This window comes from Pezoporus occidentalis, unplaced genomic scaffold (assembly GCF_034315485.1).
Source record: "Pezoporus occidentalis ecotype Australia unplaced genomic scaffold, CSIRO_AGI_Poc_V1 ctg27, whole genome shotgun sequence".
Lineage (NCBI taxonomy): Eukaryota > Metazoa > Chordata > Aves > Psittaciformes > Psittacidae > Pezoporus > Pezoporus occidentalis.
Window position 1 is genome coordinate 8,113,974 of NW_026914611.1, and position 23,649 is coordinate 8,137,622.

The 23,649-nt window shown below is 39.3% G+C and overlaps 1 protein-coding gene across 1 annotated transcript in view; it reads left to right on the forward strand.

Moving 5' to 3' along the window:
• IPO5 (importin 5) overlaps window positions 1-23,649 on the forward strand; it is a 44,894-nt gene that overhangs the window by 20,517 nt on the left and 728 nt on the right. Inside the window, exons 10-25 of the mRNA XM_062624626.1 lie at window positions 4,928-5,034; window positions 6,301-6,425; window positions 6,515-6,604; window positions 6,690-6,863; window positions 7,091-7,309; window positions 8,693-8,776; window positions 9,564-9,696; window positions 9,784-9,905; window positions 10,430-10,526; window positions 11,017-11,189; window positions 11,631-11,742; window positions 12,265-12,320; window positions 15,596-15,718; window positions 16,021-16,240; window positions 18,925-19,153; window positions 20,687-20,828. Of these exons, the coding sequence (XP_062480610.1) occupies window positions 4,928-5,034; window positions 6,301-6,425; window positions 6,515-6,604; window positions 6,690-6,863; window positions 7,091-7,309; window positions 8,693-8,776; window positions 9,564-9,696; window positions 9,784-9,905; window positions 10,430-10,526; window positions 11,017-11,189; window positions 11,631-11,742; window positions 12,265-12,320; window positions 15,596-15,718; window positions 16,021-16,240; window positions 18,925-19,153; window positions 20,687-20,828 (2,206 nt within the window). The remainder of the gene's footprint in view (window positions 1-4,927; window positions 5,035-6,300; window positions 6,426-6,514; window positions 6,605-6,689; window positions 6,864-7,090; window positions 7,310-8,692; window positions 8,777-9,563; window positions 9,697-9,783; window positions 9,906-10,429; window positions 10,527-11,016; window positions 11,190-11,630; window positions 11,743-12,264; window positions 12,321-15,595; window positions 15,719-16,020; window positions 16,241-18,924; window positions 19,154-20,686; window positions 20,829-23,649) is intronic.

Genomic DNA, 23,649 nt, shown 5'->3' on the forward strand with positions numbered 1-23,649 from the left:
CAGGCCCTTGTTCTCATGGGTGACTTCAACCACCCTGACATCTGTTGGAAGGACGGTACGGCCCGGCACAAGCAATCCAGGAGGTTCCTCGATTATGTGGAAGACAACTTCCTTGTGCAAGTAATAGAGGAGCCGACAAGGAGAGGTGCCATGCTTGACCTCGTGCTCACCAACAGGGAAGGGCTCATTGGAAATGTGACGCTCCAGGACAGCCTTGGATGCAGCGATCACGAGATGCTCGAATTTGAGATCCTCAGAACAGTGAGAAGAGCATGCAGCGAGCTCACTGCCCTGGACTTCAAGAGAGCAGACTTTGGCCTCTTCAGGAGCCTGCTTAGGAAGGTTCCATGGGATATAGCCCTGGAGGGCAGGTGGGCCCAAGACTCTTAGTTGATATTCAAGGATCACCTGCTGCAAGCTCAGGAGTGTTGCATCCCAACTAGAAGGAAGTGCAGCAGGAGGGCCAGGAGACCTCCTTGGATGGATAAGGAGCTCCTGAGGAAAATTCAAATTAAAAAGAGGCTTATAATAAGTGGAAGCAAGGACAGGCGGCCTGGGAAGAGTACAGGGATGTTGTCCGAGAAGCTATGGACCAGGTTAGGAAATCTAAGGCCCAGTTAGAATTAAACTTGGCTAGGGATATTAAGGATAACAGGAAGGGATTCTACAGGTACATAGGAAATAAGAAACAGACTAGGGAGAACGTAGGCCCCCTCAGGAAGCTCTTGGGAGAGCTGGCTACACAGGATTTGGAGAAGGCTGAGGTTCTGAATGACTTCTTTGCCTCGGTCTTCACTGGCAAAGGCTCTGACCACAGCACCCAAGTCTTGGAAGGCAGATACAGGGACTGTGAGAATGAAGACCTTGGGCCCACTGTAGGAGAGGATCTGGTTCGAGACCATCTTAAAAATCTGAACGTGCACAAGTCCATGGGTCCTGATGAGATCCATCTGCGGGTCCTGAAGGAGCTGGCAAATGAAGTTGCGAAGCCGCTGGCCATCATATTTGAGAAATCATGGCAGTCAGGTGAAGTTCCCAAAGACTGGAAAAAGGGAAATATAGCCCTCATTTTCAAGAAGGGGAAAATGGATGACCTGGGGAATTACAGACCAGTCAGTCTCACCTCTGTGCCTGGCAGAATCTTGGAGCAGATTCTCCTGGAAGGCATGCTAAGGCACATGAAAATCAACAAGGAGCTTGGTGACAGCCAGCATGGCTTCACTAAGGGGAAATCCTGCCTGACCAATATGGTGGCCTTCTATGATGGGGCTACAGAACTGATGGACAGGGGTAGAGCAGTTGATGTCATCTACCTGGACTTGTGTAAAGCGTTCGACACTGTCCCACGTGACATCCTTCTCTCTAAATTGGAGAGACATCAGTTTGACAGGTGGGCCACTCGGTGGATAAAGAACTGGCTGGATGGCTGCACACAAAGAGTTGTGGTCAATGGTTCAATGTCCAGCTGGAGGCGAGTAACGAGTGGTGTCCCTCAGGGATCAGGGTTGGGACCGGTCTTGTTCCACATCTTCGTCGCTGACATGGACAGTGGGATTGAGCGCGCCCTCAGCAAGTTTGCCAATGACACCAAGCTGTGTGGTTCCGTTGATACGCTGGAGGGAAGGAATGTCATCCAGAGGGACCTTGACACACTTGTGAGGTGGGCTGATGCTCTGTTGGAACAAGTCCAGAGGAGGGCCACAAGGATGATCAGGGAACTGGAGCACCTCGCGTATGAAGACAGGCTGAGAAAGTTGGGGCTGTTCAGCCTGGAGAAGAGAAGGCTGCGTGGAGACCTCAGAGCAGCCTTCCAGGGTCTGAAGGGGGCCTATAGGGATGCTGGGGAGGGACTCGTCATTAGGGACTGTAGTGACAGGACAAGGGGTAACGGGTTAAAACTTAAACAGGGGAAGTTTAGGTTGGATATAAGGAGGAAATTCTTTCCTTTTTGGGGGGTGAGGCACTGGAATGGGTTGCCCAGGGAGTTTGTGAATGCTCCATCCCTGGCGGTGTTCAAGGGCAGGTTGGACGAGGCCTTGGGTGATATGTTTTAGTGTGAGGTGTCCCTGCCCCTTGCAGGGGGGTTGGAACTTGATGATCTTAAGGTCCTTTCCAGCCCTAACTATTCTATGATTCTAAATTGAGGGCTTATCCTAAAGTTAGCTGGAGCCAAAGCTGAGAGCTGCTGACCAGGTTAATCATCTACATCCAATCTCTTCATATTTTTCTGTATCTGTGCCCTTGAAAAGATGGTGTTAAAGAGAAAAGCTGCCTACCTTTGAAACAACATAAGAATGCATAGTGGCATTCCTTGCTGGATTTCATCTATCTCAAAAATACGATTTTATTATTATTTTAAATCCCTTGCTATGGCTAGCAGAAGTTTATTTTGCTGTGTCTTAGACAAGAAAGATCTACTAAAGGTGATCTGATCTTTCTGATTTGCTTATTCCTGTGTGCTTTGTAGCTTGCTCCAGATTTTCACTAGAATGACAGTGATTTGTCTACAGCATCTTGTTATATCTGCTCTTGACCAAATACAGTTAGAATGAAGTAGAAGCGGAAATATGTGTAGGAGATAACTATCTCCAGATTTCTGTAAAGACAGGGATGTTCATTTACCAGTCTAGGTGCTTTTTTTTTTTTTTGCCACATCTGCCAACTTCTTCAAGGCTCAGATGTAATTAGTGTTTTAAAACAATTTGCCACAGAACACATTGAGAAGTGTATGTGTTATTCCTAACACATAGGAAGATAGGCAGTAGAAAAGACGTTGATTTACCACTGAACCGCATAGTGACTTCTACTAGATACCAGGTGTCTAAAGACACTTAACAAAACCAAAGCATAGGAGTTAATGGAAGAACCCACTTAATTTCTTCTTGACTTGGAATACTGTTTTTTTTTGTTCCACTTGATCATGGGGTTGAAAGTAAGCTGTTGTTTCTTCCCCTTCTCACCCTTTTAATGGGTTTAGTGTCCTCAACTTTGGAATTTTGCTATACAGGTAGAACTGTCAGACACTGCTGCATTCAGATTTGTCAGGTATTTGAATCTTTTAATTCAGCTAAATTTCAAGAGGAAATAGAATATTAAAGTTCAAATCCTCATCAAGCCTTTCAGGGTGTGGAGTTTATTCAGACATCCTACTTAAACAGCTTAGTAAGAGCTCTGAATCATCCACTTGAGGCATGCCAATTTGTCTTTATTGTTGGCAGAGTAACAGTGCTTCTAAACACAGGTTAGCTGCCTATGGATTTTTGAGTGACTATTCCCCCCCCCCCCCCTTTTTTTTTTGTCTTGTTTTGTTGCAAGTTTCAAGTAGAGCGAGCAAAGATCAGAAAACAAGTTATGCTTGGCAACCTTAGCCTGAAAGAAATGTAGCTCCTTTGGACTTCAAAGTAATAGGGGAGCTTGAGGCTTAGACACAAAATACTGGACATAAGCTAGTCTCCGGTGATGATGTCTGTGGTGGTAGTTTTTTCTTCACTCATGTTGCTTTGTGTTTCCCACTTTTGTGGAGAGTTGTTGATATGCTGATGTTTATGCTGACCTCTTTGGGTGCTTAAGTCTTCTTAAGAAGCTTCTTAAGAAGACTGGAATTTCTGTTCAGTCCATGAAATGATCATCAGGCTGTAGTCTAGTTAGGGTGTGTTCAGGTCTAAGGGGGATGTGAGTCAGCCTACACAAAAGCTGCAGGGAATATTTTAGCATTTCCAGGTTTTTGTTGCTCTGACTTCATAGAGCAGTGAAATTCTAAAGGAGGAAAAGGTTAATCCAGCTTCCTCTTTTCCTGGCAAAAGCCTTGCAAACATTGCAGGGAGGTGTGTGGTCATTTTTCTAAGATAGACTATCTTTATTTCCTCAAACTGAACGTCTGAATTCATGGTGAGGGGAAAGAGCTCAAAGAATATAATTTCACACAAAAGCTGCCATTAACTTTAGTGCCATTAACTTTAGCTCCAGTCTAAACCTGGGTGTCCCTGCTCTGTTGCCCTCCTTGTGATGTGTCTATTTGAACATGACTAATTAGAAGAAAAATTACAGTATTGTCAGTATCTTTGCACAAGCACTGCTGTTTGCAGCATCTGAGCTTCTAGACTGTTTATGGTTTGTAATGAGAGCTGGAGATTCAAGCATAATAATTTGAAGACCTCTATTTCTCACCCAGCCGACTGATACGTGAAAGAAGAGGGAGATCCATCCCTTTCTGAACTATCGCTCAGCTTTTCCATCAGCACAGGTGCCTAGGATGGGCTGTAATATCTGTACCAGTAGTTATCTGTATCCTGGAAACCTTCTTGCTTTTCTATAGGGAATAATTTTATTGCATGGAACAGATCACGAAGGTAATGTTAGTTGATTCTCAGTTCCGCAACTGCCTGGGAGTCACAGATTCCTCACCTGGACTGATGTTTTCTGCCTGAGTCACTGGCAAGAGAACATGCTTCTAGACTACTGATAGTGCAGCTGTGCAAGAAAGGTCTCTTATGTGCCAAAGCTTGAATTCTACTGGTTCACTTGATTCACAGCAAGTCTGAACTGATTCATATTCTCATGACAAAAAGATGATGGCCAGTAACATTGTGTAATTCATTGCAAGCTTCTTTTCAGCTTTTTAGGTACATGTAATTGTTGCAAAATTTAGTCTATATCTTCAGTGCTAGTAAGGCCTAAGTTTCTTTTGTACTAGACTTAATCAGTAGGCTACAAATTAATAGATGTTTCAGTAGAGGGTAAGTAACTGTTTTGTGACTATTGTGTATGTTTTTAGGTTTGGGTATGCTTTATTTACTTATGGAGGCTCTAGTGTATTCAGATGGCAAAAGTCTGAAGACTAGAACTGCAGGAGAGGGCAATCCTGTGCCCTGCTGGACTGTTTGATTGTAGTTATCAAACTGTTGATGTTTCTGTAACTGATATTTAGCAATGCAGTTGCTGGTGAGAGTGCACTGGACAGGATGGCATGTGGCCTCGGAGGAAAACTTGTTTTACCTATGATTAAAGAACATATTATGCAGATGCTTCAGAATCGTAAGTAGCTGCATTTTCTTTTTTTTTTTTTTCTTGACAATTCTGTCCTTTTCGGAACCTTTGATACCCCTTAGGTCTTCATGCTTAGCTACTCAATGTATCTTTTATACACTTCAGCTTTAAATGCTATGAACCATTTTTCTCACGAATGTTTACTGAAATAATAATTTAGAGCAACTGGGTTTGGATCGGGTAGCCAGATGGGCCAAGTATAATTGCATTTTGTTTTGTAGAATCATTAATTTCAAGTCCAGAATGCATGCTAATAGTAATACAGTTAGAGTAGCAAGAGTAAGCTTAACTAGGAACATCCAGTGAACTTTAGTGCAAAATCAACTACTTCTTCAGTGTACCTTCTCTCAAAATATTTTATTTCAGCCTCATGAAACACAAGTTTGACTGCCAGGATTCCCATGTTCTGAACTGTCATGTTCTTCATTCCAAGAATTTAATAAATAATCCGGAATGTTGATGAAATCTTGCGTTATTTCAGGAAAGAAATTGTTATGTGCATTAACCGCAATTTGTTTGATAAACCTGTTTGTTCCTCTGATTTTTCTTTTCTGTAATCCCCATGGTTTTCAGCACAGAAGCGCAAAGATTCTGTTTAAAAAAAAAAAACAAAAAAACCACCAAAACCAACAACAAAAACACAAAAGAGTAAACTAACAGGACTTGGAGGCAGGGCAAACCTTACATCCCTAGATGGAATGTTACTGTTCTTAAACTGTCTTGGGGAAACGGCTGGAAAAGTTCAGTACTGATCATTTATTTGTTTTAAATTCAGATATTTGATTCACTAGGCCTTTTTCCCCTCTGACCTAAAGCTTAAGACATAGCCTCATAGGCTGCTTTGATGTAATAAAAAAAAAAATAAATAAATGTGTGTGTGTGTGTGTATATAAATATATATATATATATATATGGGAAGGGGAAAAAGAAATCCTGTCCTGATGCTTCCCTGCTTAGCTTACTTAACATGCGGGTTCCAAGTGTTAGAACTATTTACATACTTGTATCAGCAGTTAAGAATTCTTTTTTTTCTAGGTCTGGATTTGGCCTGGATTAAATACTCAAATTTTTGTGCATCTCTGGAAGTATGTATGAGGAAAAGTGAAAAGTATTTGACAAATCAAGTAGATGTATGAATTTTCCTTCCCACTTCTGTTCTTCATTCTTCTTCCTCCTGTTGCCCCCCAAAAAGGTGGTTTGTCTTTTTAGTTTCCAAAATGAATAACATTTGTTTTCATTTTTACTCCTCTGTAGCTGACTGGAAATACAGGCATGCTGGCTTGATGGCTCTCTCAGCCATTGGAGAAGGTTGCCATCAACAGATGGAAGGAATTTTAAATGAGATAGTTAATTTCGTTTTGCTGTTCCTTCAGGATCCTGTGAGTATAAGTTTAGTATTAATTTCAAAATGTTTTAATTTCTGCTTTCATAACTACTTGTTAACTATTTGAGGGAAATACTTTTTCAGCATCCAAGAGTAAGATACGCTGCTTGTAATGCTATTGGACAAATGGCAACTGACTTTGCACCTGGTTTTCAAAAGAAGTTTCATGAGAAGGTAAGTAGTGCGATGGGGGGAGGAAGTGGTAGAAGTATGTCCCCTTCAGAAACTTACTCTCTGAAAATACACATTTCTCCTTTAGGTGATAGCAGCTCTTCTGCAAACCATGGAGGATCAAGGCAACCAGCGTGTTCAAGCCCACGCAGCTGCAGCACTCATAAACTTCACTGAAGATTGTCCTAAGTCGCTGCTCATTCCATATTTGGATAATCTAGTGAAGCATCTTCATTCCACTATGGTGATAAAATTACAAGAGGTATAATATACTGAACAAATTGTTTCATGGGGGGTAAGCTTGTCACAGAGAATAAATATAGCTGAATTAAGACCTCTGAAATAAGCAGATGTTGGACCAGCATAGCTTCAGATGTTGGTCTAAACTGACATTATTAGGACATACAAGAGCAGATTTTTACATTTGGCATGCTTTTAAGTAAAGACTATGCTGTAGAAATATAACACTTTATTCTTCCTCTTTCCAAGTTGATACAGAAAGGCACTAAGCTAGTTTTGGAGCAAGTTGTGACTTCAATTGCATCAGTTGCAGATACAGCAGAGGAGAAGTTTGTTCCCTACTATGATTTATTTATGCCCTCTCTAAAACACATTGTTGAGAATGCTGTTCAGAAGGAATTAAGACTTTTACGAGGAAAGACTATCGAATGCATAAGCCTAATTGGTCTTGCTGTTGGTAAAGAAAAGGTAAGCTTAGATCTTTTCTAATGGTCTGATATTTTAAAATGCCCCTTTTTGCAGAGTTAACACTGAATTAATATGTTCACTTGTTACACATACAGCTATGTTGTTGCTGATTTCTATGCTTGTTTTCCTGTTCTCATTTCTGAGGTGACCAGCTTGCTGTTTAGATTCACGAATTCCTAATAGAATCCTATGAAAATATTACAGCCTGAGTTAGTCTTTTCACACTGAGCAGTGTTGAAAGCACTCATTTATTTTATTTTTTTTTCTTCATTTGGGGTGGCTTTTTGCCTTAAGAGAAATACTGCATTGTTTCATTTGGGCAGTATCAGAATGGCTGGTAAGATGTATGTAGTTCGAAGGAAACTTAGCATAGTTTCTGTGTGCAGATGCCTGAAAAGTTTAAATGTGCTTGTAACAGAACTAGAAGTACTCATTTGTCATGAGGCTTGATGTATTTGGCAGGTTTGGGGATTTTTTTTTTTTTTGGTTAAAACATACTTCTGCAAACATACTGAGAAACAACTGTGAAGGACACTGTAAGTGGTGTTCTGATAGCAGGTTTGCATTACAGTTTACACACTTTCATCTTACTGAGTGAAGAAAACAAAATAGCATTTCAAAGTAAAATAATTTGAAGTATACACTACAAAAATGCTAAAATCTCCCCCCAGAATTACTAGCACTTTCCTTTGACTTAGGACTACCAGTACACTTATCGTTCATGCAACTAAATTTTAAACAGATTTTAAACATAACTAATTTTAATAAATTATTGTTGGAGGACTACTGGGAACATGGGGAGTGGAAAAAAGGTAGGTGTAACATCAGTGGGCATCTGATGTGACCTAGAACGTTACAAGCTCTTGAGTAAGTAGCTCTCGCTATCAGCTTTTGTCCCAGTTCCACAAAGGAGTCAAAATAGTAAGAAGGGTATCTGGGAAAGTTAGAATTGTTGGAGTATTAGTATTTATTTATGTAATGTTTTATTTAAATACTCCTCTGCTTTCAAGTGTATGAACAGATACATAGTGAAGCTTAAGACAAGAATGACTTGGTGATGCTTCCAGAAAAAGACCTTGTGTTTTCATTTTTTTTATCTGCATTCCAGTCTTCATTTTTTTCTTGAGTGGCATGGTTTAGTGGGAGGTGTCCCTGCCATGGCAGGAGGGTTGGAACTAGATCTTAAGGTCTTTTCCAACCCTAACTATTCTATGATTCTATTTCTAGCTTTAACTTGTGTCTTGGCAGTGTGCTGGACTTAAATGATCACTTAAATTGTTTGGTGTTAAGTCTAAAAAGTACTTTAATGTAAAAGTACATTTAAGTACTAAAAGCACCCTTTTAATTTGCCTTTAAAAACATGTAGTTGTTTCCTGTATCTAGTTTATGCAGGATGCATCGGATGTAATGCAGCTGTTATTGAAGACACAAACAGACTTCAGTGATCTAGAAGATGATGATCCACAGGTATATTAAAATTACAGTGCATAACTTGTTGGTTAGTATTAAAAATGTTCTTTGTACATGTGATGTTTCTGCCCCCTTCCCCAATTACACCTTCAGGCTAATTTTTCAGCATGTCTTACATAAACCGGGATTGATTGCCCTAAGATGGCCTTAGACTCTTTCACAGAAATGTGTTCGGGAAATGAGACTTCCAGGGTTTGTATTTGCTGAAGAAATTTCAGCGTGTGGGTGATCATTCCTTGTCTATTACGAACTACTTTTTTTTGGCTGTGTATGACCTATTCCTTTGCTGTCACCTCCATATAAGTAGTTCAACAAGACTTGTTAGACAGCTGTTCTAATGAGTGGAGTGCTATTTTGACTTGTGCATTTGAAAACAAATACGCCTGAAAGCACAGCGCTGCTCTCTTTTTTCTCTTTGTTATTTTCAGGCATATGGCTCAGTGGTATCACTTAAATTTGGGGAATGATTTGTTTCAGAAAAAAAGTTTACTTTTCCAAACAGTCATGGTTGCATTGCAAGTACATCTGATACCGTCACATTTTTACATAAATAGTGACTTTGATCTGAGGTACTGTTAATGCGTTGTTACGGATACAGACTGAGGACATGTCTTTTGAAGATGCATTTTTATATGGATAGCACATTGGATGAGTTCTTCTCTTTGAAATAAGTTTTATGCGCTGCTGACAAATTCTTTTTAAAAGTCCTATTGTATAACGTTCTTCCTTTATGCATTCCTTTAAATAAGTGTGGGACATGAAAATTCTGACTCTTCTCTTCCAGATTTCTTACATGATCTCAGCATGGGCCAGAATGTGTAAGATTCTTGGAAAGGAATTTCAGCAGTACCTTCCTGTTGTCATGGGACCTTTAATGAAGACTGCGTCCATTAAACCTGAAGTAGCTCTTTTAGACAGTAGGTTTAAAATCATGTTTTGCTTGAAAAAGGTACTGAAATTATTTTGTAGCACTTACATATTTATTTTTCCCCTTTGTATAACAGCACAAGATATGGAAAATATGAGTGATGATGATGGTTGGGAATTCGTAAATCTAGGAGATCAGCAAAGTTTTGGAATTAAAACTGCAGGCCTTGAAGAAAAAGCAACTGCATGCCAGATGCTGGTGAGTAATAAGAGTTTTGGTACTGCTGGACAATCAACTTTGAAGCCAAAATCTGTGAGGAAAAATATTCTTTACAGTACCAAATGAAATAGTTCTGGTTTTCTTTATGTGATATGTCAAGTGGATTTCAGACAATTCATTGTGTGTGGCTTGCTTGATTAAAAATAGTTCCTTTATTTTGAAACTTCAGTTCTTCAGACAAACAGATCATTTTCCTTTCGTTAGCAAAACTTCTGAAGAATTTGGGATGTTGAAGAGTAGATCCTTTCAGGGAATACTGATGTTTCGGAATTTGGTTTGAAAAATGCTTGAATGTTCTAAGACTGATATGAGAACTTAGAGTGCTATCAGAATTTCTTAAAAAAACACAGTGGAGGGGGTAAATAAAAGCATGCAATAATCCATTTAAAAATAAATTAAAAAAAAATATTTCTAACAATCTTTCTTGCCATTGCATGGGTGAGAAAACATCTGTAACAGTATTTTCCCTCAAAGGTGGTGTTTCCGTGTTTTTTTTTTTTCAGGTTTGCTATGCAAAAGAGCTGAAAGAAGGATTTGTGGAGTACACAGAACAGGTTGTAAAGCTGATGGTTCCTTTGTTGAAGTTCTATTTCCATGATGATATCCTATTAACAAATTCTACTGTGAAAACAGAAACTTAATTTGGAAGAATCAAAAGTCATGCTTACTGTTTTCCTGAACATATTGAAAGTGTTAGTGTTAAAAAATTCTGTTGCTTTATAGCAGAAATTGTTTCAGAGAACATTGTTTTACACACTATTTTAGGCAATGTAGCCTACTTTTTCCCCTAGTTTCTTTTTAAATAAACATGTCTATAATCTTAAAAGAAAGTAGTAGAAAGTGCTGTTTGTGCCAACAAAGTGAAGGAGAACTTGAATAGCTTTTCTGTCATGGCTGGAAGCAGTCTTGAAACAACTTAAAGTTTAATTTTTCTGTGGTTTTAATCTGTATCTAATTAAGAAATTAAATACACTGCAACAAAAAAAATAGATTTCAGACAGAAAACTAATAACTTCATTATGGTGGTGGGTGCTTAAATTCTAAGCACTTTATGTTGGCCTTGATTGTTTTTTTTCCTTAATAATGAAACGTGTTCGAGTAGCAGCAGCAGAGTCAATGCCCCTGCTTCTTGAATGTGCTAGAGTTCGTGGGCCAGAGTACCTCACACAGATGTGGCACTTCATGTGTGATGCGCTCATCAAAGCCATTGGAACAGAACCAGATTCAGATGTCCTCTCAGAAATAATGCATTCTTTTGCAAAGGTAATTTCTTCCTTACAAATTTAGTGGTGTTACTGTTTGTAGCTTTTTACAGTAAGAAAGGACATGAGTTTGATATCCATTTAAATGGCTGGAAGAATTGCAAAGCTTCCTCTGTGAATTTTGGCATGACTGTAAATATTATAGCTGATGGAAAACTCAGTTGTACTTTTTTGTTTTGCAAGAACCAAAATACCAAAGTATTAACCTAAAATAATGACTGGATTTATTAATTTTTAAACAGAAAGCACTGAAGTTCTGTGCATGGAATGTGCAGCGGTACTATGCCTGCCTTGTATAATTTGAGCATTGGTTAGAGTATGAATGTTCTATTAGTATCATTTCTGCTAATGATCACTTAAAGCAGAGCATGTGTTTGCTTAGATTTAATTGAAACTGCTCATGTAACTTAAAGCTGAAAAAATAATCCTTTTATTTCACTAGTGCATTGATGTAATGGGAGATGGATGCCTTAACAATGAACACTTTGAAGAACTTGGAGGAATATTGAAAGGAAAACTAGAAGAGCACTTTAAAAACCAAGAATTAAGACAAGGTAAGTTAACACAAATTCCTGTTGACATGGGATAATGGCTGTTCTTTAAAGCAGATTTCCTAATAATTTCTGAACACAAAGAAAGCTTAGTTCAGATTGCTTTAATTTGCGTATTTATTAACGTAATTGGGCTTTGAAACAACAGAATCCATGAGTTACATTTGTGAGATCTGGGAGGATGGAGATGGGATCATTTGCAGAAATTCTATAGTTGAATCAAAAGTTGATGGACAGATTTACTTGAAGACAGTGCTGGTAGCTTCTTATTTCTATGCATTTTTCTTGTCCTTGTGGACAAGCTGGTGTGTATATTTCTATTTCATGTGCTTTTACATGCATTCCTAAACTGAGCTCATTACACTTCTTATTTCTCTGTGAAAGCTCTTTGAAGCTCCTTAAAGACAAAATTCCTGTTACATCTTCAGCTGTTGTTTCCTATTTTCTAAATTTTATTTTTTTTTTTCTTTCACGGGCTTTTTATGTAGAAATGTAATGGTTTAATATTTGGCTTTTTTAACTCAGTGAAAAGACAAGATGAAGACTATGATGAACAAGTTGAAGAGTCATTACAAGATGAGGTAAGTTTGTTTGGGGAGCTTTTCCACTTGCAGAGCACCAGGATGAAACTACATTACATGAATATGCTATGCTACTCAGTTAAAGCATAGTGCATCTGCAGAATTATTTCCTTCTGGAAGAATGTATGTTACCATATTACTTCAAAACTTCCAGTAAGAAGGTCACACTACATGATTGAATTATAAAATACAGAACATTGCCTTGTCTGGTATACTGAAGGAGGAAGTTCAGGATATGGCTCTTAATTTTCTTAATCCTCTCAAACAATTCTTAGATGACTTTAATACAGCACTTTACAGCAGGCTATTTAGTGATTATCTAAAGCCTAGCCCTGCTGACTTCCTTCTTCTTTGTGCCTTACGACCTAGGTGGCTCTTAATCTTGAGCATACCTCTGGCGTGTCAGGTTAGGAGCCTGTCTCAAAAAGAATAAACCTAAAATAGTATCAGAGGAGGACAGCAGAATGAATAGCTGACATAATGTGTTTGCTTATGAGAGAATACCAAAGTGAACGCTTCTCCGCTAAGATGCCAAACTGACTTTTTTAATTTAAAGTTGAGGTGACTGTAGAAGAGATACAGTAGTTCTATTAAGTTGTCATTGGTATGGAAAGAGTAATAAAGAATAAGTCGTCACTGCTGCTTATGATGAGATGTAAAGGATGCTCAGTAAATTTAAGAACTAGAACATTATTTTTTTTTGCCACAGTGCAGATGTGAAGCTTGTGAAGCTGAATTGTGAAGCTTGTGAAGCTGAATTGTGAAGCTTGTTTGCATGAGTTTAACCTGGATACAGACTCCAGAATCTTTCTTAACAGATCAGGCACCCATATGTAAATACTTTCAGAAATAACAACACAGTTCTTGAGCCCCTTTCGTTTGGGAGCATTAGGTCAGCATTCAAAAGGATAGAGTTCTGGCACCTAGATACTGCTTGGGATCAAAAAAAATAGCAAAACTCAAGTTCTGAGCCAAGAGCTTTTCCTGTTTTTTCTTTTTCTTACTTGCTTTACTGTTCAGTCTTTTCGACAGTGAGTTAAGCAGTTTATTTCTGATGTGTCACTGTGTACTGATAATGAGAGAAAATGCTAGCAAGCAACAGTTTCAGAAAAGCTGAATCTGTATTCTGCACAGAGTTGCAAGGCATTTAAGATATCCAGGTACAGCCTCAGCTTAGGCAATAACTAAGATGCTGATGTGATAGAGAGAAGGCATATGGTAAGCTCTCCCCCTGAGCATCTGTTATAGGCTATTAGTAAACAATACCAGGCCAGGTGTACCTTGCAGTGTGCTGTAGCAGTTCTCTTTTTCTGTTTTCGTTTATGTGTTTGTTCCAGAGTTACTGCTTGAATTATGCCCTGACAATGCAAAAGTTGCCTGACCAGGAAGGTTTTAAATATCCAGTTCTGAGAAGGCGTTTGTTACATGAGAAATACTTACTAGTTTCTCCCTAGGGACCAGAAACTAACTGTATTGTGTTCCCCTGCCTTTTAAAGTATAAACTGATTAAAAGAGCCATACAAAGTACAGCAGAACTTGCTTTAGAACAAAAAGGGTTTTCCAAATGGAAGTGTGTCTGGGGAGCAATCCTTGCTTGGAACTATAATATGAATTGATAGCTGGATCTGAACTGAGGATCTTTACTTCACCAGTTTGATGCAATAATTGAGCAAGGTGAAAAATGAAGTAGCAAGAGGAGAGGATTCATATTTCTTACATTTTTGCTAACAATCTTCTGTTGCAAAAGCAGCTACCCGTTTACTTTTCAGTAAAAGCTTGTTGTAGTATCTGTAAGGTACAGAAGAGGAAAAGGACCTTCTGTCTTCTGTGAAGGGAATCCACTGAAGCAGTAAATTTACACAAGACAGTGTTTATCGTGCTAGAATTTTTCTGTCCCTGAATCATTCAAGTCCTACACAATAGCAATTGACTTACATTTTTAAGAAGGGTAAAAAGGAGAACTACCATTCTGTGCCCAGTAAGATCATGGAACAGATTTTTCTGAAAGCTCTGTCATGGCACATGGAAGACGGGGAGGTGATTGGAGACAGCTGATGTGGCTTCACAGAGAGCACATCATGCCCAAATAATCTGGTGGTTTCTATGATATAGTGGCTGCGTTGGTGGATTAAGAAGGAGCAACTGATGTCATCTGCCTTGACTTCAAAGCCTTTGACATGGTCCCACAGAACATGCTTGTTACTAAATTGGAGAGATAGAGATTTGATGGAAGGACTGTCTGGTGGACAAGGGAGTGACTGGATGGCCATGTCCAAAAAATTGCATTCAGTAGCTCAATGTCCAAATAGAGATCAGTAACAAGGGGTGTCCCTCAGGGGTCTCTGTGGGCACCAGTATTGTTCAATATCTTTATTAACGACGTAGGTAGTGGTATTGAGGACTCCCCCAGCAAGTCTGCGGATGACACCGAGCTGGGTGGTGCAGTTAATGTGCTTGAAAGAAAAAATGCCATCCAGAGGGGCCTTGAAAAGCACGAGGAGTGGACAGGTGTGAACCTTGTGAACTTGGATAAAGCCAAATGCAGAGGCCTGAACCTGGTTCAGGGCAATCCCCCGTATTAGTACAGACTGGGGAGTGAATGGATTAAGAGCAGCCCTGTGGAGAAGGATTTGTGGATATTGGTTGATGGAAAAACGACATATAAGCCAGGACTGTGAGCTTGCCACCCAGAACACCAGCCATGTTCTGGGCTGCATCAAAAGGAGTGTGGCCAGCAGGTTGAGGGAGGGGATTCTCTCCCTCTACCCTGCTCTCATAAGACCCCACCTGCAGTGCTGTGTTGAGCTCTGGGGCACCCAATGCAAGACGTATGTGGACCTGTTGGAAGAGGTCCAAGAGCAGGGCCACGAAGATGGTCAGAGGGCTGGAGAACCTCTTCTGTGAAGACAGGCTGAGAGAGTTGGGCTTGTTCAGCCTGGAGAAGAGAAGGCCAAGAGAAGTTGTGTATGCTCTATCCCTGGCAGTGTTCAAGCCAGGTTGGATGGGGCTCCGAGCAACCTGGTCTAGTGGAAGGTGTCCCTGCCCATGGCAGGGGATTGGAACTAGATGATTTTTAAGGTCCCTTCCAACCCAAACTGTTCTGTCTTTTTGTGATTAGATCAAGAGCTGAAAAATAGTGGACATGAAAAGACTGGGTTTACAAAACCAGATCATTGAACTTCATTCTGTTAGTTTAGACACCTTGGCATTTCATGTGACTTTCACTATTTCTAAGATCATTAGTCTTAATGTGACTTGTATCCTTTTTTTATCAGGATGACAATGACGTTTATGTTTTGACTAAAGTATCGGACATTTTGCACTCAATATTCAGCAGTTATAAGGAGAAGGTTCTGCCATGGTTTGAAAGGCTACTTCCACTAATTGTCAACCTAATTGTAAGTATATGGCTTGCTCTAATGTGTTGATAGGCCTGGAATCTTAAACATACTGGAATATTAGAGAACTTGATAGATAATTTGTATATTTTATCAGATACTCACCTGGATTTTGTTTCGTTTATGGTATCGCTGCAAGTATCACAACAGAAAATTGTGTGTTTATAAGATTAAATTTAATCCAGGAGGATTTTAATGAAATTACCAGACCGCTGTTACTGTGATTGTTCTGTTGATCTAATTGCTGACTGTATAAAATGCCAGTTTTAAGGTGGCTTAAATATTACCTGGTTTTGATGCAGTGTCCACATAGGCCGTGGCCTGACAGGCAGTGGGGGCTGTGCATTTTTGACGATATTGTAGAGCACTGCAGCCCCTCCTCGTTCAAGTACGCGGAATACTTCCTGAGGCCAATGCTCCAGTCAATATGTGACAACAGCCCAGAGGTTAGGCAAGCAGCTGCCTATGGTGTTGGAGTTATGGCACAATTTGGCGGAGACAGCTATCGTCCTTTTTGCACAGGTATGTATATGCATTGAGCCTTGGCTGACCTGGTTTATGGTGAGGTGTCCCTGCCCATGGCAGGGGGTGGGAGCTAAATGATCTTAAGGTCCTTTCCAACCCTAACTGTTCTATGATAAAACTATTTGAATGTGGGATTTGGGGACTGGGGAGGAGAATAATCAAAATTTGCTAGCCTTCTAGTTAATGAGATCTCGTCCCTTTGGCAGCAAAGTAGATTGCCAGTGTAACCTCTGTGACAGACTGGTGGTGATTAGTGAAGTCCCTGAATTCCTTGGAACTTTAATAATGTTTTGTGTAGTAGCATTTCTGTTACTGAATTCTGTTAATTAATACTAATATGGTTACGTATTAATGCAAAACCCTTTTAATGTCTGTAAAAATAATACAGCATCTATTAACAGTAGCCTAGAATACTAATAACTAATGTGGCACTCTGCTTTCCCATTATATAAAAAGGAGTCTGATTTCTGTGACTAAGAAATCAAATTGGTATGATAATGCCTATCAGAAACATTTTGCTTTTTCTGAATGTCTTGAGTTTCTCTAAAACTTCATCTGGAATTTAAAGAAATGGTTGTCTCCTGGCACTCTTCTTGCCAGTCAACAAAGTTCATTTTGTGCACTAACTAGCATCCCTTATAAAAGATTTTCTTATTTTTTAAAGCAAATATATAGTCAGCTGTTTTCAAGTGTGTTTCACAGGAATCTTGAACAGAAGCTGAATTAAATGACGTAAGAAAATAAGAACCATGTGATAGGGATAAATGTAACTGCCACAATGTGACAATCAAGATGAGGTGTCTTTCAGGAAAAAAAAAAAAGAAAGAAAGAAAAAAGGAGGGGAGAAACATTGCAGTGAACCATTAAGAGCATTAACATTTAAAATTGTCTAGAAAAATACTTTGTGAACTTCTCCGTAAGGTTTTTATGTCTTGTCCTAAAACTAATGGGATAGAGACAGTTCTGCTTTTGAAGTTGTGGGGAAGTTTAACATCTCTTGAAGTCTAATTTTAATTTTCATTCATTAGACTTCACCTTGGCCCAGTTAAACTTTGTAACAACTTTAATCCTTTTCTTTGTATTTGGATAAATAAGCTTTGATTAAATTCAGACAGTTGGCTTCTCCTTTAGTTGATGCTTAGATAAAAAAACTTTTAGTTTACAGCATCCAGCTTATTAGCAGGCACCTAAAAAGTGTTTTAAATTCTTATGTATGTACATGAATGAATTTCATAGTAGACTTCTGTGATACAAATTTGGCTTTGCAGAAAAGTCCAGCATTGTTATCCTGTATTCAGTACACAAACTATCAGGTCTGACCAAGTTTTTGCAGCTGTGTAAGGTTTATCAGCCCCATAGAAGTGTCCTTGTCTAGCTTAGGGTTAATTCTTATTTTCCATAGCTGCTAAATTCTTCACAAATCTAATTCAGTGAAGTTAATATAGCAAGTGTCATTGTGTATTTCTTAACTGCGAAGCTGCTACTTACTCATGCAAATGAAGTAGTGTGAGATCTCACTCTCAGTAATTGGAGTTATTTTGAAGTGTGCTTTCTGCACAATTCTATAACCTCTTTTCTGTGCCGATACAGAATTTCACAGCTTTAGCATTATATTTTTAGCAGAACACAAGTACAATTGTTCCTGCATGCATGTAGAGTGCTGTGAAGTCCTCATAGCTACTAGTAACTAAAATTGTGACGTTAATCTTCACTTAGAATCATAGAATTGTTAGGGTTGGAAAGGACCTTAAGATCATCTAGTTCCAACCCCCCTGCCATGGGCAAGGACACCTCACACTAAACCATGTCACTTAAGGCTTTGTCCAACCTGGCCTTGAACACTGCCAGGGATGGAGCATTCACAACTTTCTTGGGCAGCCCATTCCAGTGCCTCAACACCCTTGCATAAAGAACTTCCTCCTTATATCCAATCTAAACTTCCCCTGTTTAAGTTTGAACCCGTTACCCCTTGTCCTGTCACTAAGTGTGCCTGTGGTTACCTTCATGACCTAAAATAATGTAACTGTTATTAACCTAGCAAGGAAGTTGGCATTTTCCCTGATGCTTGATTTATTTTTTATTATTTTTTTTTATACCTAAACCGTGCCCAGTGGATTCACCAGATGAGATTTCTCCTATGAGCTTTTCCCAGTGCACCTTTTAATGTTGGGAGTTAACATACTCTCACCATTAAAAAGATACATATTTTTATATATCTATGTGTGCACAAGCACTCGATGTACAGCAAGTATACACTGTAGACATGCGCTACAGTCCAAATTAATGTGACTGTCACTCCATCAGTGCTTTTCATCATCCTGTGTTTCTAGGATCTGTTAGATTAAAAAAATAATGCTTCTACCTATTTTTTTACTATAAACTAGAACGTCTTTTAGATCAGACTTGCACAGGAAGATTCTTACTCTTTTTCTGAACTTGTAAAGCAGATCAAGACTTCTGTAGTAGTTGTTTTCTAATGTTTCCTTGCATAGCTTTAACTGTCCATTTTTCATATGATTTTTGAGCAGTGAAGAGCCTAGAAGTAGTGAGTCATTGGGATGACTGTGCTTTGGCTGCAAAAAAAAAATTCTGGTTTTAATACATATATGTGAAGTTAGTGATGTTCATGACATAAAATTGATTGTGCAATAAACTTTATTCTTGTTTTATCTAACAATTAGAGGCGCTTCCATTGCTTGTGAGAGTCATTCAGTCGCCAGATGCCAAAACCAAAGAGAATGTCAATGCAACAGAGAACTGCATTTCAGCTGTAGGAAAGATAATGAAGTTCAAGCCTGACTGTGTAAATGTTGAAGAAGTCCTGCCACACTGGTTATCATGGCTTCCTCTTCATGAAGATAAAGAAGAAGCTGTTTATACTTTCAATTATCTGTGTGACTTGATTGAGAGGTAAGGCAAAGTCTTGACATCAGTTGAGAAAGCAAGCTTGTTTGCAGATTCTTTCCTTGCATTCATTTTTCCAAATCTGAGAAACTGCCAGGTTAATTTGCACATTCTTTAGGGAGGAGAATTTGGAATGTCAGAACTGACCCTTCCACTATGTTGTTGCTGGTTTTTTTAAAATAGTGTTCTTATCCTAACTAATGTCTGTATGGCTTTATTAAAGCAGCCAGGAATTATTTTTATGTATGTGATGAGAAAGTTATCAGCTGGGAACTTCTACAGAAAATTCCAGAAAAATTTTTGTTGTTTTGTTTACGTATTAACATTAATGATCAAGCCTTTTTACTTAAGAGCAGCGCACATGTCCTTGCAGCCTTCTTTTCATAACCTTTGAAAGTAGATTTGCACCTTTTTGCTTTCCAAAAGCTTTAGTATCAACAAAACAAAGTATGAAGTAGAGAAATAATACAGAGAAATTCATTGTACAGTGCGATCTCCCTTAAGTTTGTAATAATAATTTCAGTTATTGCTGATAGCATCTTGTCCCACAGCTTATTCTTTAGATTTGTGCTCCCTCCAGTAAGTCAGTGGAGGAAAAGTGTGGGTACACATCTTACAGTGTGGGTACAAGTTGCACTTCATAATTGAGTGGAAGAATGTCAGCTTCTGAAACAGTATGTGGGAGCCGTGCTGTGGCTGACACCACATTATATCTTAGTAGAAAATAGAAAAGAAGTTACATAGATTTCCTATAGTCTTTTCTGCTATGTGAATACCTTGTATCTTATTAAGGCAAGGTGGTAGCAGCAGCTGACATCCCTGGACTGATTATTGTGTAGAGACACCATAATAATACTGACACGTATGCATATGGAGATGCATGTAGAAGTTGGAAATTGCAGTGCTAGCCCATTTTAGTACCCAGCTCTGTGCACGTGGCTCAGCCCTGCAATGTTACTTCCCTGGATCTCTGTCAGTCCTACATTCACAGCTTCTGCGTTCCAGCAGTGGTAGGTAGCAGGGCTGGAAGTAGATCATGTTTTTCACCCAGATCCCTGGTTGCCAGAACTTCTTTACTCCAACACGTGGCTGGGAAGAGGGAGTAGAACTGCGTGCTTGCTGTCTGTGGGTGCTGGCAGAGAGCTGCGGTTTCTGGTTCTCCCCATGCCAGTAACACAATCTCCTCCCCCTTGCAGCACTGCGAGAGGGAGGAACAAGCCCTTTTAGGCAGGGTATTTCTGTCATGCTGTTTACAGTTCTGCCTGCATAGAACTCGTCCATTCTGTACGGTTCAGAACTTTTTCCTGATGAAGTGTGGGCCAGTTAAAGAGTCAGCTGGTTAAATGTTAACCAGAGAGGGAGCATGCTGTCAGCAGGCCAATGGAGCTGTGTGTTCTTACTCAGCTGTGTGAAACTTAAATGTTAATAAGCAGCTTTAGAATAAAATACTTCAAAATCACTCCACTTACATGGAAAATGCTTATTTATTTTTTTTTCAGTTACATATTAATTTATTTGTATTATGTTTGATTGTAACAGCAACAACCCAGTTGTCCTCGGTCCTAACAATTCCAACCTTCCCAGAATATTTGGTATAATAGCAGATGGTGAAATTCATGAAGCTATTAAACATGAAGATCCATGTATCAAGCGGTTGGCTAATGTTGTGCGCCAAGTGCAGGTAAGTAAATGCTTGCTTAGGTATGAAGGGAACATTTGGAATTTTCTTTCAGAAGTAGCTGAACTGTTAAGCAAGGTTTGAGAGCCTTACCTCCTTAAAGAATAGTGCTTCAACCACTGATCTTGAAGATCCTTGGACATTCCTTGAGCCACTGATGATAAAATTTGGTAGCATTTGCACTTGAATCTCTTTTGATAAACTTCAGAAGCTTATTAATTTAAAAACGAACAAACAAAAAATCCATGCAGCTAGGTGGTTAACGTGCTAGCCAGTATAGGTTGGTTGTGGGGTGTTTCATTGTGTTTTCTGAGCCAGAAATTAAAATTTGGAGAGAAATCTGCCTATCTTTGTATCAATGAACTGTACGGTGGTATTTGATCCAACATATGTATGGTTCCTGTAAGGGTTCCCAGCACCCTGTGGTGACCTAGTAATATGGTAGAGGCTTGCGAGTTTTGCTAGAGAATGAGTGCAAGCCACTATTAATTTTACTACTGCCCTCTTTAATCCAGTACAGATATAGGCAGCTGTTCAAGGTTTTCCTACCTTTGGGGAGCTGACTCAAGGTTCGCTTCCTTTATGCCATAACAAATACTTACAGTGATGGCTGATGGGGGTGTCTTAAGTATTTAAGCAGCACCTCTCGACGTTTTTGTAAGTGATAGGGCTTATAAGGCAGATCTGACTCAGGGCCAGACGTTATCATGTAGACACACTTGACAGTTGCAGCACCTAATGATATTAAGTAGTGTGCCTGGTGAGCTGTCCTGGTTACTGCTGGGGTAGAGTTATTTTCCTTTCTAGCAGCTGGTACAGTGCTGCGTGTTGGATTTAGTGTGGGAAAACCACAGCACAAGCATAGAGCTGATAAAAACATGTAGAGGACATGTAGAGGATTTGGAACAGCGGCAGTTCAATTGTTGTCCATTCTACCTTGCATGCTTTGGCAAAACTCAGGTTCAAGAACTTTAGGAATACTTGATTTTTGGAAAGGATTCATTTAGATGAGTATGTAAACGTGCGAGATCCATTATGTCTGGTAGAAAATGACCTATTAAAACTCTGAAGGCGTAAAATGAATGAAATCAAGCAAAGTCCCAAAGTGAAAGTGATGTGAGTGGCTATTCTAGATTCTGACTGACAGACATGAATCCGTACGGTTAGTGCTTAGTTGGGGTACGGAACTTCTGTATTAGGGTATGCGAATGCATTTGTTTACCTTAAATGCTCAAGGTTAGTTGATTTTTAACAATACAGTAGCCCATACACATAGAGATCAGTTGTGTGTAGCAAAGTCCTTTTTTGACCAGGAATATTAGGAACATTAATATGGAAACAAGACTTCTGCATTGGGAGAATGATTTACATTCAGACTGTGCATCTTAAAGGTCATGGGTTTGGGTTTTTTGTTTTTTAAATAGAATTTTAGCATGGTGTTACCAACCCTTTTGTCTTCGCACATAGTACTTTGGCTTGGGTTAAGCACTGTGAATGTTTTATACCATGGTAGGAACTTTAAAGGCTGTTAACAGTCAGCCAGTTGCTGCTGCTTCCCAGGTTCCAGCAGACTTTTTTCTAATGATCTCAGTAAGCTTTTCCACTGCCAGCATCTGACATGAGCAACATTTTAGTCATAGCTGGAATGAAACATAAACTTGTCCTCATGCTTAGGTATTCTCAGGCCAGAAATATTTCAGTAGAGTATTAATTTAAATGTGTGTCAGAAATGCTGGAAGAGCACATTTGATTCTGCAGTAATCTGTTGCACATGTAGAGTCTAAAATGCCTAATGCTGTTTAAAAACCCAGACTCCAACTTGAAGACTTTGTTTCCAAGCTCTTTTGAATTCTGTGAGTTCATTTTTGATATTTTTTTTTCCTAAGAAGTGTGGGAGAAAAGGGAATTACAGTAGAGCTGAACATAAAATATGCCAAATATAAATTAAAGCATTTCTTAGTTTACTTCAAGTGTACTGCTATTACAGAAGCTAAAGACCTACAGCCAGTCACTTGCAATTTTTCGTATCATGATCCTTCTATAGAAAGTAGGGTGCCGGTTGCTTCCAGCTTCTGTTGATAAGTGAATAAATCCTATTTCCCAGCCTTTTTTTAATTTACAGCATTTTCTGGTACCATTAGAACCAGTCCCGAGTGATGGTGACTTTAAAAGCTAACAGCTGAGGGCTGTGGTAACACAGATGAGTTATACTGAGGAGCAACAAAGTGTGGGTTTATGCTTACCCAGATGGATGCTACTTCACGTGTTCTGTTCTCTCTGGGAAGTAATTTACCATTCCTTTCACAAAAGAGTAATGCCCTGTGTGGGCAGCAGCATTTTGCATGCACACATGTAGAGTGTGTATCTTGTCATGGTGGAATCACAGTGTTCTCTTCCTGTGAATGGAACTGTTGCACCTTTGCCCAAGAGATACTGTTACATTTAGGCATGGTTCAGGTTTGCCTCAGGGTTCATCTTTCAACTTGGGTGCAAGATGCAGCAAATGATTCGGGCTGTGGTTAACTTAAGAGTGTCAATTGTCATTTGACCCACTTACTTATAGGGAGTTCCCAGGGGTTTCCAATGAATTACTCCACTGCTGTTTAACCAGAGCTCACCTCTGTTTAGCATTTTAGAGCTTCTCTAGTTAAGCATGTGTAGGATTATGTAACTGAAAATTTCAGTCTGTTCTTTTTGGCATATATATGTATATATTTCAGGAATAAGCCCAGTGAATGCTGAGCTTTGTAAACACGTGAAAGGTTAGTGTGTGCCTTAGAAGCTTGACAGCCTGCTTAAAGACAACTTCCCATTTTGTTTTCCA